Here is an 18,456-nt window from a genome sequence, read left to right on the forward strand (position 1 = left end):
AGATGGTTAAACAGAGCAGAGATTGTGTCATTAAAAATTTTTGACAAAGCACATTTTTTCAGAACTAAATTTGGACATATATTGCATTTTCTGCCTGCTAAATCAGGTTCCCAAAGACCTATCCCTGACTGAGCTTAAAAACCTGAAAGGACAGAAATGTGTCCTTTATCTTGTCCTTATAAGAACAGTCACATATGCTGTGCAATTCAGAATTTTGTGAAGGTTTTCCTTCAGTCCCATGTTCCATTTAAAGACCAAACAAGCAGAAAATATTTTTCCTCTATTTTCTGTGCAACTGAACAAGTTACTGAATACTTGACCACTAGCCACACAAAAATAAATCACATTTACTAAATGTGAAGTGTTATGCCTGGATAAAACCATTTTGTATTTGGAAAGAAAAAGTGGTGGAGTAGCTCCTCCTGCATTCACAAATGGCTGCAGGTATTTTTAAGCAAGAGCTCTAATTCTTGCTACTTCTGGGAACTGGCATCTACTCTGAAAGGAAGCACCTTAAACAGAACTTTAAGAGGTGTTTTGAGTGAAGCTTGCTCAGTTGTTGCAGTTTAATTCTACTTCTTTAAACTTCTTTTAATGCAGTTGTTGGAATTGAGGTCTAAGCATTCCCAAGTGATGATCCTGAAATTTCAAGTAGCTGAAGGTTCTGTAAAATCATGTTTGTTTTTCCATCTGTCTGAATAAAATTGAGTTTTCAAGCAAAAATTCAGTATTTTTACTTATGCTGAAAACCTGTGTTTGTTTTGCTACTGTAGTCATCACAGCTGCAGGGTTTAGTGCACCACAGGTTGGTAACAGCAAGTAACTAAATTGAAACTCTCCAAGTACTATTTCAGAAGAGCCTTGAGAAAACAGTTTAACATGTTTTGAACTTTTTAGTGGGTTTCTAAGCCTTTCACTCACCTCCAAATTCCTTGGTTTAGTTCAGGAACAAATAAGTGTCATGGAAGGAATGCTATTTTGTGAACATTTCAAACCTAAAAAGCAGTGACATCTGGTGGGGGGAAGTCTCATGGAATTTCAATCCCAATTTCCAGACTAAAAGCCACATAGAGCATAAACAGATGCATAGTATTTTCAATACAGAATTTGCTATTTAAGGTTGGAAAGCACATAGAGAATGGCATGAATTTTTATAAATTCAATCATTTCATGCTTAAAAAATTATTATTGAAATTGCATCTGAGATTGCAATCATTACCATACATCTGCATGTACCATACATACAGTTCTAAAATGACTCTGCATTATTTTTCTACCTTTTAGCATTTTTCCATAATAACTTTTTTTTTTTTTTCTGGAAGAATAAAGTATCCTGCATGCATACAGTTCACAGCTGTATGTTTACACAGGTGTCTGAACAAATTTTGCCAATTTAACTTGCTTTTCCTGAGCAAAAATTATAACTAAAAGATACCCCATAAATTGAAGACATATGATTGACTTGTAACAGTATATTAAAAAAACTGACATAAATGTATTTTTTTCAACTAGGTGTTATTTCATCATAATGTACACCTTTTTATTGCACAAAATTTGAAGGTCAAACAGAACAAGAAAATATAGAATAAAACTTTAAATAATAGCATGGGCAACAATTGCATTACTTCTGGATAAGTGACTATTTCTCCATTCTGCCCATTTATAGTTTGCCTTTTTCATTCCCTTTGCACGTAATTGGTAGTAGGATGGAAAAAAAGTTGCTGAACTGGAAATAGCAATGATTTTATTTACATATATATATATATATATATATATATATATATATATATATATATATATATGTAAATAATAATAATATATATATATATATATATATATATATATATATATATATATATATATACTGACTTGAAATGTAACCAAACAAAAATACCAGTTCATACAATTATTTCAGTTTTTCACTAAGTGTTGAGATTCTATTGGTTTTTTAGGTGCTTTATCTAAAATGTAATTTGCATAGGAGATTATGTCCACTCCTGTGGACTGTTTTATGGCATCTCTGTTAATTGATTAATATTATTAACTTGTTCAGTACAATTCTGAAAATAATAAGAGAATTATGTGAGTTGTACAGATTGACTAAAAGTGTACACCATATATATATATGTGGAGAAGGGGGAGTTTGCAAGTCATTTATTCATAAAATGTGCTGGTGCGAATGTCACCTGCTGGTGGCAGCAGATGGGGTAAGAGCTGTCATTCTCGAGCTACACTTATGAAGAAAGTGGTATCTTAAGATCCAATTTAGTGAGTATAATCATTACTGGTCCTGGAAAATTTAATATAAATCCTCAGTTACATTCCCAGGAGAATCTCCTGTGCTTGAAAGCATTCAGAGAAGTCTCAGAACATGATGCTACATGTATTTTTATATCAGGAGAAAAAAGCAATAAACAAAAATGAACAACTTTAGCTGATTGCACATTGTCATTGTGCAGCAGGACATTGTGTAGCCCAGTCGTGATGAGGCAGAAAACAAAGGCAATGTTTTGCAAGTTACAGGGATTCAAGGATCTGAATCAGAAATATCCAAACCTGCTTATCCTCACATACAAGCAGCTTCTGTAGCTGTAGCCAGACATCTTTCTCTTCAATGCCAGCCCATAGATTACTATAAAAATCAAGTTGCGACCTACTGTGCAGGTGGCCAGGGTCTGTGATATCTGTCCTTATACTGCAGTTTGGTCAGGACCCATTGTGCAAGATCATCTTTGAGATGGTTTTTAATTTTGTAAGGTGATCTCTTCACCATCTTATCAGTTTGGTCTTACAAAGAATTTACTGTACATAGGTGTTTCTTTGTCCTGTTGTCATAGAACAAGAGTCAAAACCATTGAGGAAGGCAGGAAGAAAGAAAAAAAGCTACCCGGAGTAGGCAGAATACCTATTCAGGGTCCTTGTTCCCTGTAGTGACACAGTGAGCTTTAAATCTGTATCCTTCCCCTTCCCTTTGCCTCATTCTAGCCATATTTTCTAGAGTTCTTGTGTCATTTCTTAAGTACAGTTATAGTAGCATCTAGTCCACCATGTAAAGCCTTAGAATGGAGGCAGGTGCTTCCCATGATAACAAGACACTGTGTGTAAATAATGAAAACAACCTTACAATTGTATAGGATTGCTGAATAGTACCGACTTTTCCTCCTGTGCTTGCCTTTAGGAAGTAGAGTTTTATCCCTCTTAAAAATTTGTAATTGTGGGTATCTTTAAACCAAAAATTTTACTCACAGCAGTTTGCAGTTTGGGGATTGTTAACTTATGTTAAGATCTTTTAACTAGTTAAGGTTTTGAAGAAATAATTTTGTACCATGAATTTTCAGAACCATCAAAATTTTTATTCCTCTTCTAATTTAACCTAATTTTGGTGTACCTGATCAAGTTTATGACAGAAGAAAGCAGTGTAATATATGAGAACTACTTAAAAGGGTAAAAACATTTGTGCCTTAATTTTGTGTGTTGTGGTCAATTGACTGATTACACAACAGGACTAGATATCTATTTTTAGCTGACCAGTAAATCAACATGAAGTGGCAGGATTTTATCCACATCATGATTGAGGAGGGAAGAATTTGCAGAATAGTTACTGAAGCTGCGGGTCATCCTTGTAGTACACCAAGTATTTTAATGTATATTAAAAATTAATCCCCAAAATAAAGAAACTATTTTACACTGCACTATTACTGTGATAGCTGAATGTCTGAAACAATGGCATGCACACATTTGATAATGTGTTACTGACATGAGGCACTACCATGAACCAAAACAATATAGCAGAACCTTTCATGAGCATGACTCAGTACAATGAAACAGCTTCTGGTCCAAAGAAATTGGTCTATTTTTGTGAATGCCCAAATTAGGAAAAAAAGCAATTGCTTTGGTGTTCTTTTAAAGAAGACCTGAGAAAATATTATACTGAACAGCTAAATTATTTATAGTTAAACTTTACATGACTGTGACTAACTGCCCCTGTAAATTCTTACTTAGTGTTGTCTCATATTACACAGAATGCTGATTTTCACAAGGGCTCTCTGGTGTCAGCAGCTGCCTTGTCCATAATTCCAAAAAGTAGCAGTTTCTTCAAAATTCTACCTTTCTTATGATAATTTTTTAAAAATTTAATGTAACAAAACTGGTTTCAGAAATGATGGCATATCTTGTGGCTATTTTGATTTATTTATCATTAGGATTGGGGCTGGGGAAATTTAAATGCCTCTAGTTGCACTGTTGGGTCCGACATAGTAATGTTGTGCCTTGAAGAATTCTGCAGGTGGATTGCTGTTGGTTTGGGTTTGTTTTTTTTTAAATAACATTTATACTGATTGACAGAACATCCACTATTGCAGTACCTGTAAGATATTTAAGGAAGAAGCTGAAATTATGGTCGTTCTGCTAGAGAAAGATGTAAGACTTGGAAGGCAGCGAGACATTGGCTGTGGCTGACATACTTTTTACAATACATGTGAGAAAGTTCTTATCTGATCTATTATGAGGTCATATTGCTTCTTGATACATGTAATTAATTTCTTATAATCATCTTCCATAATTAAAAGGAATAAGCTCATTTAGCCCCTGGAAAATTTTCCCAGAAAAAAATGTTAAGATTTCTCCTAAGTGATTAACATTTATTTGCAATGAAACTAGAGTGTGAAATTGAAGCGAAATGTTATTTTTATTTGCCCTAACTTTGAGCTGAGTTGCACCAGTTTTTTTCATTTTGCTGTGATAGGAGAAACAGCTCACAATGTTCTGTCTTATATCTCACTGCCTCTGTCTATACTGAAAGATCATTTAAATCCAGATTAATATTCAGCCAAGCCTAATCTTGATTTTGCTATCTTCCAATTTAAAAGATGTTTCACACTATCTCTTTGGAGAAAAATTTTGGAACAAGACACCATCTTCTTGCTAGAGTAGTTATTATGCATCCTTCACCATCTGACTTTTGTAGCTGAAGGGAAAAATTCTTTTATATTTGCAAGTATTTTGCTCACTCTTAGCCACTAGAATGACAAAAATGACTTTATCCAGGGAAGCTGAAACAACCTGCCCAAATGCGTAAAAAAAAAAGCCAACAAAAAACCACTCAAATGTGTGCTGAAACATCAGTGTGTAAAAATTGACTCTATGTACTGATGGCTTTTTGGAGTGAAAATTAGGGCAACAAAGGCCCAAGATGGTGTAGAGCAGTTAGCTAATAAAGGATGTTGAAGTGATGATGAGTTAATATGAAGCAGCTAATTTGTCTTTGTCCATTTTAATGCTAATCTCTTTGTAGCACATCATCTCCCAGATACTCACTGCAGGGCACGCCTGTACTGAGTTAGAAAGGACCAGGAAACACAACTGCTCATCACATTATGCTTGACTCTCTGAATACATTTCTCTGTCTGTATGAGTCTGGCACTACACAATTGTTTTCAATGTCTGTATATGTTGTCGTGTAGAATTTTTTCTGATGTACCTCATGGCACTTGTCTAGTGGGATCATTTCCAGCTAGCCTGCCTGCTTTTTTGTAAGTGAGAACATAAAATTATATGAGCTAGGAGCAGATAAATTTAATGCATTGTTTCAGGCAAGGCTTCACCTTTTTTGCGATTGGTTGGATTGTTTTGTCTTTTTCATACACATAACTTAATATTTGTCTATGTAAGTTTAATCTTATATGTTATTGCTCAGTTTTTTGCCTTGTGAACATCTTTCATTTACTCAGAGTTGATATTTGCCCCAATACCTCCTACAAACCTTTTCCACTTAATTTTTCACCCATTTTTCAGGTCATTAATCTGTTTATTGAGAAACATAGTGCTTAGCAGAGGTTTCTGTGAAACCCTGCTTGTGATCCGCATTTGTTCTTCATTCCCCTGTTTACTGTTTTCATTAATTGTCCAGCAAGGACCTTCCTTCTTATGCTATGGCTATTTAGACTCATTTAGCCTTTGGCTCTGAATGTTGTCAAAAGCATTTTGTCGGAATACACCAGTAGTATGCTTTTCAGGAACAGGAGGGGAGGGTCTTCCTCTAAAAAAATGGCGTTGCCTCATTCTGCTACAGTTTCTACAAGTTTTCATGGCATAAACATGATGTGAATGGATCTGCAGAACCTTTCTTTGCAATTGGATATCCTAAGAACCAAAGCAGTTCCAAATGGAAGGTCATGTACGCCATAACTGGCAATTTGCCTGTTTTACCCTTGGCTTCTGGGAGATTTCCTGGGTATGTAATGCCTGGACCTTATGGGCTGTTGGTTTATTTCACAGTCTCTCCTGCTAGGCCATCACTTTCATACAGATCCTTTGCTAAATCCTCCAGGAGAATTTCCACTTTCCCTGATTTGCCACAATAATTTCCAGTTTCTGGCTGAACACTTGCCTTTGAGTTCCACATTTTCTTTCACCTCGTATTAGAAAAAGAAACCATAAGTAACAAAGATTCTGTTGGGTCATTGTGGCGTCTTAAATTCTGATTTATTCACATAATCAGGAACTTGAACGTCCATGGTTGGATTTCCTGAGTTAAAAATTGATGGTCTGGCTTTGCTGCCATTAAAGGCTTGGGGGCAGACTTTTTAATGGACTTTAAGTCAGTCACATTAAAAACTGTAATCATGATTCATGTTAGTGTTCATGTTTAATACTGGAATTACTGTGCAAGCCTCTCTGGTCTATATCCTGAAGGAATCAAGGCATCATCCTGTTCCCTATCAGATATACTTTCTAAGAGTGTCATACATGGAATAGGAGGCCAAGCAATCCTAAATTAGAAATTGTCCAGTTTGGTCAGAATTTTAAATATAATCATAGGATAATTGCAAAAGAAGTATTTCTGAAACACATTCACAAGGCATGATATGAAGCGAAGAACCTAAACTGGGTCCATTAGAATTCAGTTATTTCAAAGTTTTTATTTCTTAAATCATATAAGAAATCAGCAACAAGATCAGTGGAGTATGTGATATTAAATTCAATTTTCTCTCTATGTAACTGACATTATATATTTCAGGTTTTTTGTGCACTGACATAATTTATCTTTGTAGTTGATACAGTTGATTACATTTTCAAGGAAAAGTATAATGAGCCTTAAACTTGGCAGAGAATTCCTGAGACTACTGAAATGGAAAAGACATTATAATATAACTTGTCTGTGTGAGACATTTGTTTTCACTGTATATATTCAAGAAAATTCAGCCTCAATGCGCTTGTTAAATCTGATGTTAAAATTTACATCATTAGATTTCAAAGCCAGCAAGCACACAAAATTATTTAGTGATGGAGTTTCTCTGAGGTTTTTTGTGGCATTTTTGGGATTGAAATAAATTATTTACGTGACAGACAGGTGGCTGTATAGTGATTGTGGCTGATTTTAACAATATGTGACAGTAAGGGAAATTAGAGCTCATTAACATTCATTCGGCCCAGTGTCTGCACCACTGATCAATGACTGGACTACTCCATGGCTTAAAATGCTTAATGATGCTTTGTTTGACAGGAGCTGACTGCTGTTGGAGGAAAGGGTGGATGATCTGATGCTGGCAGAGTGAATGTGGCCTGCAATTTATAAACAAGGGAAATGTGAACAACTGGGGAGCAGAATGAGTGTGAGAAGCCTTCCAAGGCTTGTGGTGATTGATAAACTTTATTATGGTTGACACAGACATTCTATGTTTTGTGCAAGAGTGTTAGCATCTGACTGAGCAGAAAAGCAGGGGAAAGTGAGATTGTCTGTGTGATTAGTGGAAGGTAATCAGCCATCTGCTCGGCGTAATGCACTTATTGAAGATGAAGATAGAAAGCATATGTGTGCATGTGCTTACACAGGATCTCTCACCTTTTATACAAGGATCCATGACAATGTAAAACTGTATATGAAGAATTAACACAAGGCAAAAAAATATGTTCAATTCATCTATTTTTTTTTCTCCCACGAGAAGGAATGCAAGCTGTGGTGGCTGTGTTATATAGTTCTTAAATGTGCCCCTCAGCAGACTGAAGCAGTAGCTTTTGAAGTGGCAGAAATAAATAATTGGAGGAGTATTTTTTAGAAATAATGGGATCATAACTCTCAGTCTGATTGTGATGATGAAAATAAGGTTATGCCCTACACATGTTGAAAGACGGAACTGTTTTATTGATCAGGACATTTGACATTGCATTTTCATCTGTTCACCTGCAAATTTAATATCAGCTGGTTTGTATAACTCTTCTGGGTACAGAAGAGGTTTGGCTTAGAAACAAGCTGGGATGTGATTTAGTATGGCTTGCCCGCCTAAAATTGTCATTGATGCTACCAGAGTTTTGTGATGTAGAAAATGAGACTAAACATAGCTTTTGAGTTTTATAAAAAGAAATTCTAGAGTGATAAGGTCCTGCTTAGAAGGAAAATAATCCCTTCTTTACCTCATTAAAAAAAAAAAAAAAAAAGAATTGCAAGGTATAAAGATCACCTCGAAAAAAATTAATTCAGTTTTGATATGTGTTCTAACACTTATTGTAGTGGTTTGCAATTCACTATTTGTACATTTTGTCACAAAATCTGGAAAAAACAAAACACTCCAGAAATATAACCAAATTTAAGGCCAGCATCTAAATCAGTCACTTAAAATATCAATAGGACCCCAAAGTATTGTTTAACTTGATCATCCCTTCTTAACCCTTTTGTCTAGCACAACCTACTTCTGATCCCAGAGTGTTTTGGCAAGTTTTGTAACTCGTGAGTTGCACAAAATGGATATATCTATGAGGCTGGCTGTTGCTGCTGGGCCTTGTTGTTTGCTATTCCGTACTCCAACATTGGAATTTTGTAAAAGCGCCTCTGCGCGGGGGATTTCCCTGTTTGCGGCGGGTTCCCGGCCGCGCCGCTGGGGCAGGGCGCTGCCGGGCCGTGCCAGCCGGGCGGAGCCGCGGGCGGGCGGGCGGAGGGGACGGCAGCGGACGCGCAGCTTTCGCTTTCTCCGCCGGCTGCGGGAGACCCAGCGTGGCCGCGCCACTTCGGTCCGCAGGATGAACCTTCCAGCTGTCCTTTCTCGCAGCGCAGTTGGATGATGATGATGCCTTTTTATTCTGCCAGGAATCAGTATAAAGAAATCTGTGTCCGAGTGTTTGGATTCAGTCATTTGTAGCTGCAAGTTTCTCCTTTCGGGCATTTGTGAGCTATTTAAAGCTTTCACAGACCTTGCTAATTAGTATCCACAGTGCATTTTGTTACTTTTTTATAATTTTTTTCGAAGATGAAAAGAATTCTTTATTTTAAAATTTCTCCCCATATTCGTAATTGAAGTGTTGCAACTTGTGGTCTGGCAGAAAGGGAAGAATGCAAAGGGCTTGAGTGTAAGGGCTGCTAGGATTAAGGAGGCATTAGCTGTAATGCTGGAGAGCCACTCTCAGAGTCAAGCGCGCAGTAACAAAAGCCAGGTCAGCAGGTTCCTAATGGCTGCTAATTGCCCACTCAGTGCATGAAAGCTGGAAGTGCTCTGCATGCAGCATGGAGCAGCTTTTGTTTGCTTCTGCAGGAGCATGTTTTCATTTCTCCTTGCTAATTGCTTTAATGTCCTTACTAGAGCTGAGTCATACTGAAAAACTCTGCAAGAGTGCCAGGCTTGTTTTGTTTGAATTTTTTTTTTTTTTTTTTTTTTTTTTTTTTTTTTGTGAAAAACCTAGGAAGCAAGCACTGCTCTTCCTGTGCTTTGGTATCATTTAGTGATTCACAGCTGATTCTCTGGTTCGCATGTTTAACAGTAAACATGCAGAAATAAGGACCACCTGTGTTTCACCAAACTTTCACTTTCAGGAGAAAATAATGTGAATAATACGTTTAAAATGTTGACATAGTTTCAGCTGTTGGGTGAATTCTGTGCTTTAGAACCGGGACTATGGTCAGCAATGTCTCAGACAAAAATGTTATTACACTGGTTTTTTTCTAACAATTTATGTTGAGTACTTCTAGCAACAGAGTTTAAGCTGAAAAGTAGGTAATGTAAAGGGATGACCTTAGAAAATACTTAGCATGCTGAAATGTTACTTTCACCCACCTTTGCTGCAGAACTTTTTATTTAACACATTTTAATTAATGATTTTTCAAAATTTGAGCTAAAAGAGTTGGAAATTATACAGCAGGCACTGAGAATATTTGGATTCTTCTTTCATTTTCTTTGCTTGATTGCAATGATTAAAGTTTTTGTTCTGAAGTACCAAATTTATGTTCAGCGTTATTATTTAGTATAGCTTTAACATACTGTTTTGTGAGCGTGATAGATGTGCAAACACTGATTTACTAATTAGTGGCAGGGTAGAAAATAAAATCGAATTAACATAAAATATAATTTTTTTGTCCTTCCTGGCTATGACAAGTGAATTTGTGACTGGATACTTTTTTAATACTCTCACTGCCTGCAGCAGTAGTCTCTGGATGCTGAGACTCCCTGAAATATTTAGGACTATAACTCAGTAGTCACAGTGTTGATTGAACAGTGAAAAGTCTGTTTTTTCTACAGTCTTAGAGATTTTATGTTAAATAAGTGAAGTTGTTTGGGGTTATTTTTGGCTTGTTTGTTTTTGGTTTTGTGGGTTTTTTTCCTTTTTTTATGCATAGATTTTATAGCAGCCTTCTTCATGTGTAGTACACATGTAACTAGAACATAGAGAAGAAGTACAAAGTAAAATATTTTACTTATTTACTTTTTTCAGTGGATCTCATAAGTGTATATTGATGTCAGAGTATTTGGCCTTTCATAAAGCCACTTTGTTAAATGATGTTTTAATTTTAGGTACATGTTTTTACCCTGGGAATTATTATATCTGTGCTTTGTTAGAATTGTTGGTTATTGCAACAGTTCTTAATCTAACAAAACTGCTAGAATTTAAAGTTCTAAAGGAAAATCAAGAAATCAACCAAGTGTCCTCAATAATTTCTTCAAGTTTCTGTGCAAAATTTTGTTGTACATGATCAGTAGTCGAGTGGACAGTAGGGAAATTTAAATAAATCTTAAAATATTCTGTGTTTAGTCTTAAATTTCAGGCCAAGGAATATGTTCCAATATCTACTCGTTTATGGATACCAGTCTTGTATTAACTTGTGGATTTCAGTAAAGTTCTGCTGACTTTGTCAATGTTCATTTATTTATGTTACAGTTGTAAAAAATCAGAACATACTTTTCATTAATGAAAACTGTAATTTCCAAGGTGATTGGAAATTAGATGAAAAATTACAATTGGAAATTACAATGAGAGAAATGCAATAGTCGTTACTTTACTCATACAAAGATCATGTTCAAATCAACAAAGTTATTTTGAAAAAATCTATTTGGTCTTGAACTTCAGTATAGATTTTTAGGGTGAGGAATTTATTTAGACGTGCAATACATCTCAGGCATTATCATTTACTCCTTGTCTTTGAGCATTTTGTTGCTGAATTTGGTCTCAAAACAATGGTGTGGTTTTTTTTATCTTTGCAGCTGGTTTTGAAAGAAGTATGGTTTAGGCTTTGACACGCTAGCCATGGATGTAGCACTTTCTCCCATGAGAACACAAGAACTGGATCCCATGCCCTCTGATGCCTCTCCCATGCTCATAAACATGACTCCCACAGTGGAACAAGAAGGGGAAGGGGACGTCATGAAGGACCTGGACTCTGGCCAGCAGTATGAGAAGCCCCCTCCTCTGCACACGGGGGCTGACTGGAAGATTGTTCTCCACTTGCCAGAGATTGAGACCTGGCTGCGGATGACGTCCGAGAGGGTGCGCGACCTGACCCACTCCGTCCAGCAGGACTCGGACAGCAAGCACGTGGATGTGCACCTGGTGCAGCTCAAGGTATGGTGGGGTTTGCATCGCAGGCTTCTCAGGGAAGGCGTCTCTTTCAACTCTGCTGTTAGTAAAATCAACAAAAGGGCTTGTCCTATCCGCTGAAGCATATCTGACAGCCTGGGTTAAAAAGTGAATAAATCCTTTTAAGGGATTTAAGGGAGGTAATAGAAACCACTCAATTATCAGATTTTTTGCAGCGTTATTTGCTCATCACTTAATTCAACAGTCATAACCATATTCGTGAACGTGTTCATTCTCCAAAAGCAAGCAAAAAGACATTATCAGTAACCTGACTGGCCATCTCACCAGTGCCCAGAAATATTCCCACTGATTTTAATGGGCTTCTGTATCTAAAACTCCCAAATGAAATTCCAATAAAATTCCCAACATTCCAGTAAACGGGGCCACTCATTTGAAATTTAAGGCAAAATTCAAATAGTTAATGCCTGGAACCATAAGTGTATGTTCATTTGCATGGCCTGGTTTGCTGCAGCAGTTGAAGCATGCTTTTGAGGGTAGCAGTCTCCAAAAATAGCACAAATGTTATCTCTTCAGAGTGAGCTGTCTTCAGAGTTGCCTTCTGAAGCCTGTTTATGTGAACACAGTCTTCCTTCACACTCAGTGCAATGGTATTTTATTTGTGTTTATTTTAGGACTGTAACTGTAAACTGTCTTAAAATACAACACTGTATACTAACACCAACCAGAATGATGGTACTGTAATAAATCCTAACCAAATAGAGAGCTGATCATGATTTATTAATGGCCCCACTGTTTTTCTAAAAAAAAAATTAGGATAGACATTGCCAGCTTTTGACAAAAAGAAAGGACTAAATCCACAATGTGCAGTAAGTTTTTATCAGAGACTGTGAGAAGATTTCTGCAGGCAGGCATGAGAAGTCTTGCTGGGCTTGGTGCTAGTCCTGATCTGGAATTGCTTGTGGCTGTATTAGCACAGTGCTGAGCTGAAACTGGAGCTCTGTGGAGCTTGTGGGTGGTGTTTGCACCCAGCTTTGGGCTGGTTCAAAGCACAAGCAGAACTGATTTGTGCCTGCTTATGAAATGAGAATGTTCTGTACGTACAGCTCACCCTCATATGTCCACTAATACATTTTATTTATAAATTGAGTCAGTGAATGAATAGCATTCCTCATGGTTTTTCTTCTTTGTAGAGTTTATTTGTGAAGTCACAAGAGTCAATGGGAGTTCATAAAATACTGTCCTAAGGGTTTTAGCTATGTAAACAAATTAAGGAAGGTTTGAACAAACACATTAGGAATACAGAACTTCTGTAACCTGCTGACCTGTAAAACTCTATACAGACAAAAAGAAATATGACTGTAGAAACAAGTGTTGTGAAATTATTTTATATGGTATAATATAACATAGGCTTTAGATAAATTTTGAATAGCTTATCTAGTATATAACAAAAATGAAGCAAAAGACATAACAAAAAAATCCTAACCAAACAAAAAAAATCCAACTACATCATTGTACAGATAGTGTTTTTCTTCTGTCCTCTGGCAATATTCCTGAGGGGCTCCTTCCCAATGATGTGTGTCCTTCTGGAACTGTTTTGCCCAGGCTTGACAGTGAGCTCAGTGTGAAGCTTGACCATTGCTGAGTAGACTGGAAAAAGTGTTTCACATATCTGTCAAACAACACATACCAGTTTAGCATTTTCTTGCTTTCCAAAACAGCAGGAGATGATTGACTCGAGTTCAGCTTGTAATTCATTGCAGCTCCCAATCTCATTTCCCACAAAATGGTGTTTTCACCTCTCTCTTATCCATGAAATTTTACATGTAGGATTTTACTTTTGTCTATTATTAAACTTTTTTTTCTTTTATCTCATTCCACAAGTATCTCCTCCAAGCAGACTCATTGTTTTCATCTGCAAATTTAAGAAATCTTCTTTCTGCTCCTTTGTCCAAATCATAATGAGAAAAATGAATTATATAGATACTGGATAAAAGTCTATAACATCATGGTTTCTGAATATAATTTTCAAAACGCAAATGTAGCAGTAAGACAAACAATTTTTCGTTTTCTCATAGTTTGTTTTCCTCAGCCAGGAGATGTCTGATTCCATTTTCATGAATCTATTTGTTTTGGATGCTTAGAACTGATTTCTTTCCTCTGGCTGTCAGTTGGCTTGTGGTGATAAGACTGGTTTGGGGATCCAGGCCATAGCAGACTCTTTGTATTATTGCTTGGAAAAATTGCTCAGCACACAGATCATCTCTTTCTCTTGTGAAAATTTACTCAATATCTCAGTTGCAGATCTGTCTGTGCTTCTGCTCTTTCTGTAGTCAAGAACATTGTTTCTTTATTGTGGCTTGTTCCCTAGGGATTTGATGTTTGCTGCTGGTCTCTTTTCGTGCTACATGACTTAAGGCTTTAGTACCCACCACTGATCCTTTGAAAATACTTGTTTGTCTCACTTTTGCAGTGCCCTTTCTCAGAACCAGCCACATAGCATGAGTGGGAGGTTTTTCTTATATTGTCCCTTGAGAAATTTCCTGGAAAGCTCAGCTTCACATGAGTGCTTCAGGAAGATAGTTGGATGAGCTGTAACTCTTCAGATTCCAGAATGTCCTATTTTAGTCCTTCATCTGGCATTGCACTTAACTCAAGCTGTTCTATGATACTTTTACATTGCTCTAACACATTCACTGTAGCTGTTAGCAATTGTGAATATTGTAAAAGAGATTTTTAAAAATTAGGGGTTTGCTACAAGCAAATATACAAGTGCTGTCTGTGTCCTTGTATTGTCTTAAAATGCTGAGATGCTTTCATGATCCATTAAGTTTTTTATACTTTTAATAAAATATATTTGCTTTTACAGCAAAATTTTTCTTGGAATCCTTCTGAGGTGTAACTTGGATTCAGCTCCTGTTCTGCTTTACTTTATATCCCTTAACTCTCACAAGGAAAGGTCTACTGTTTCAAACTATTGGTAGCTGCTTTCTATCTTTTTGGGAAAAAAAAGTAATTGGGGATGATCTAGTGTAATATTCTGTATCTGAGATGTCTGTTAATTTAGAACTTTTTTGTAGTTAGCACTCCCCCCTGCTTTGTGACTTTAGTATCTGAACCATATATCATTTATTGACATAGAAACAAACACAATTTATGCTATGATAGTGTCTTTTTTGCAGACACTGCTATTGTCTCTCTTTCCAAGTAAAGAGACTTCAGTCATCGTTTTCCAGGATGCCTGGGTCGGTCAGAAACATCTTTTAACTGAATCTCTCACCTTTTCCTTTTGACTCCTACCAGAAAATGTTCATGAACTTTTGAGAGAGATCAAACATCCTGTAACAGTTATCCTTTCACTATCTGCGTTTCTACTTTTTTGAGGGACAAGGACTTTTTAGTTGCTCTTTTTCCTTGAATTTAAATCTTGGCTAAGAGGACAGTGTGAGAAATTATCAAAACAAGATCTTAAAGATATTAAAGTGTATTAGAATGTATTATATCTGCAGTTAGATACAGGTTATTCCTTTTTCCATTACGCTTTGAGCATTTTGAAAAAATGCAAAATCCAGGGTACAGTAGATATCTTTCTCTTCTCCTCCTCTTTAATTAGCTTTTTAAAATTTTCTGAGTAGCTTAGTAGGCCTACTTTTTTAAAATTTTCAGTTTTCCCCTGTGGCCTGAGCATATTCCTTGATTTGGAAAAAAGTCGAGGAATAGCAGAAATAGATCTGTGTTTCTCAAATGTTATCTGGTCAAACAATCAGATTGCTTAGAAACCTTCCAACTTGTCTGGCAATTCTACAGTCTTGCTCAGACTGAAATTTTTATGCAAAAAGATGTGACTTGATTACGACATCTTAATGTGCTCTATTACAATAACAGCACACCTGTAAAAGTAATTTTGGTTTTGTAGTTCTTAGGCGAACTTCTCTTCTGCCTAAGAGAGGAAAAATCACTTTTCCCACATCCTCAAAAACTCAAAAAATCCCTTGCTGTGTTTTATCTAACATAAACAGAGGCTAATTCTGTGCAGAGGGCCATCCTGGGCTGTTGACTTGCCTACCAGGTCGGTGCCTCCAAGGATGAAAGTGATTATTGAGCCAATTTTCTAGCTACTAATTAAGTTTACAATTCAGGTGCAAAGTTACTTGTCAGGATTTATGGCAGTCTGAGCTCAGAAAAGCAAAATTTTAGGCAGTGGAATACTTACACTGAAATGAGCAAAAGAGGTGTTTTTGTGGTATTTAGACATCTCTAAGCTAAATTACAGCTGAGAAAGATGATGCAGGACTGTGCTTTGCATGAACACTGAAAGAGCAGATATATTTTACAGGAGGCTCAGTTGCCTTCTAAAGAAAGCTGGATAAAATTAAGATAAAAAGCTGCTGGTTTGAATAAAATAAGAGGCTCAAAGAGTTAAGAGCTAATGAAAAGTAGAAAAAAAATTGAGAAACAATAAGAGGTTCCTACCTGTTTCTGAGTAGAGAAGTGAGTACTGTTTGGTTAGTCTGCTGTTATCTATCTATCAAGGGAATAAAAATAGCTAAAAGCTGGAGAAGCCTTAACTGGTAGCCCCAGAGATAATGGAAGATCTTGCTTGCATAATTTATCAGGAGAAATGAATAATTAAAAAAAGTTGCAGACAGCATTCTGGACCCTTTTAAGCTTGGACTTTCTTTCTGAAGAGGCAGGAAAGGTGACCAGTAAAACATGTTGGAATTGGTGTTCTCGTGACGAAGGGATTTGAATATTCTTTGGAGGGGTAGAACATCAGCACTGGATATTCCATCCAGGCTTGGGCAAAACAGATTAAAAAAAAAAGATAAAAGAAAATGCATATGTTACCTGATAGACTCACTTGAGGTCATAGACATGGCCTTGGGAAAGGAATTTTGAACAATGTGTGGAGTATCTAAGCCCTTTCCTTAAAGCAAGGAACAGCTTTAATCAGCTTGAGTTTCTGCAAAGCAAACACCTAACAACACACTGAGCAAAAATTCTGCAACCTGTGGATTTTTTTCCAAGGATACAGATGCATTCATTAGTTCTCAGTGACATATTTGGACAGAGAAGGGTGATGTGTAGTTCAGGGAGTTTGTAGATATGAGTACAGCAGCATCTGCAGTGCTGTGGAGGTGTTGAAGTTGTCCTAAAATAGACATTTAGATTGTTCAGCAGTCAGGAGACTTAGAAGAAAAAGGTGAACATTTGCCTGTGATGAGGAAAAAAGTGGGTCTTCTATGAGTCACAGCTGCTTCTAGTTCTAAAATAAAAACTGCAAAATCTCATTTTCATTTAGATATTTACACTTTTGAAACATACTTACTCCCAAATTTTTGTTGTAGATGTCACCAAGACATGAATGCATCTAAGTGCACTTTGAATCAATACAAATTATTATTTCTTCCTCTCCTCTCTCCATATTGCTCCTACATTAAAATATGTTAATACAACTGTAGAAAATGAGCTAATATGCTCTACCAATGGTCTCTGGAGAAATATTAAAGTGACTATCATATTCCAGCGCAGATGTTACCTATTACAGTCTCCTCTAGCCTATATCTTAGTCTGATTAAAATAGAAATATTTACTGGATACAATGCTGTAATGATATAAATTTCATTATGATGAAAAAATTTTGTATGTCAGGCCATTGGACAAATTCATTAAGAAATACATTTGCTGAGAGAATGTGTTGTGTTTTTAGTATTTGTGTATGTGATGATTATAACACATACTGATGTTCAGATTTCCTGGAAAACTGTAAATTAATACTATTTCAGTGGTGTAGGTAGAATTTAATACTGTCAAATTTTAAAATGAGAGGTCATCAACAGTATATAATTATCTTTATTCAAAAGTAAGTGATAGGAATTTGTTATCATAGCTGTGACTGTTGCAATAATTTTTTATGGATATCTATGCAAATATAGATGTGTGTGTAAGCAAAAGCAGACACAAAAGCAATGCCTCATAAATCCTAGTGGGGACTTTTTCTTAATGATTTATGTGAGTCTCTATGTAAGAAGGTAGAAAAATGTATTATGGCAGTCACCTATTTCTGATCTGCATTGTGAATGAGGTGTTCACAGGTGTTTTCTTGCTTTGGGTATTTCACTAGTCTTTGTGGATGTATTTCTTATTGGCCGTTATAGGGGCTGAGTTTGTTACTTTTTCAATTTATAATTATGTGTCACTTATAATAGATATCCAGAAATTCTAATATGGCATAAGGGAACAGTCACAGTCAGGCACAGAAAATTGCACAAACTGTAAGAAATTTTTATTTTTTAGTTTGTTACATTATGTTTAAAATTTCCTTATGAGCTTTTATGGAGAGTTGACAGAAGAAATTTCAGGTTATAGGATGGTTGCTGTGTGAATGCCAAAAATACAGTATGAATATCTCAATTACATAACAAACTTGCATTTTAATAAGAGCAGGTTCTGAAAGTTGGTGATTTTTAAACATCCTTGGATATTTGCCTCTTGCATTATGTGAATTACTCCTCAGAATGAAATCCCTTTTTCACTAGCTAACTATTAGAAACCATGCTGTGGATGGATGTGATTGCTTAGTAAGTCAGCAAAACAAACAGGTTCTATGTATTTTCTTGTGCAGAAGGCAAAAGGAGAACTAATACCTGCCAGTTTCTC

General features: G+C 36.2%; 1 protein-coding gene across 4 annotated transcripts in view; it reads left to right on the forward strand.

Annotated features, from left to right (window-relative positions):
- Window positions 1-18,456, forward strand: part of AKAP6 (A-kinase anchoring protein 6) — a 256,359-nt gene that overhangs the window by 35,062 nt on the left and 202,841 nt on the right. For all 4 annotated transcript variants that reach the window (XM_058025610.1, XM_058025611.1, XM_058025613.1 and 1 more), the window contains exon 2: window positions 11,466-11,823. In XM_058025610.1, the coding sequence (XP_057881593.1) occupies window positions 11,509-11,823 (315 nt within the window). In that variant the 5' untranslated portion in view covers window positions 11,466-11,508. The remainder of the gene's footprint in view (window positions 1-11,465; window positions 11,824-18,456) is intronic.

The sequence above is a fragment of the Melospiza georgiana genome, chromosome 6, assembly GCF_028018845.1.
Source record: "Melospiza georgiana isolate bMelGeo1 chromosome 6, bMelGeo1.pri, whole genome shotgun sequence".
NCBI lineage: Eukaryota > Metazoa > Chordata > Aves > Passeriformes > Passerellidae > Melospiza > Melospiza georgiana.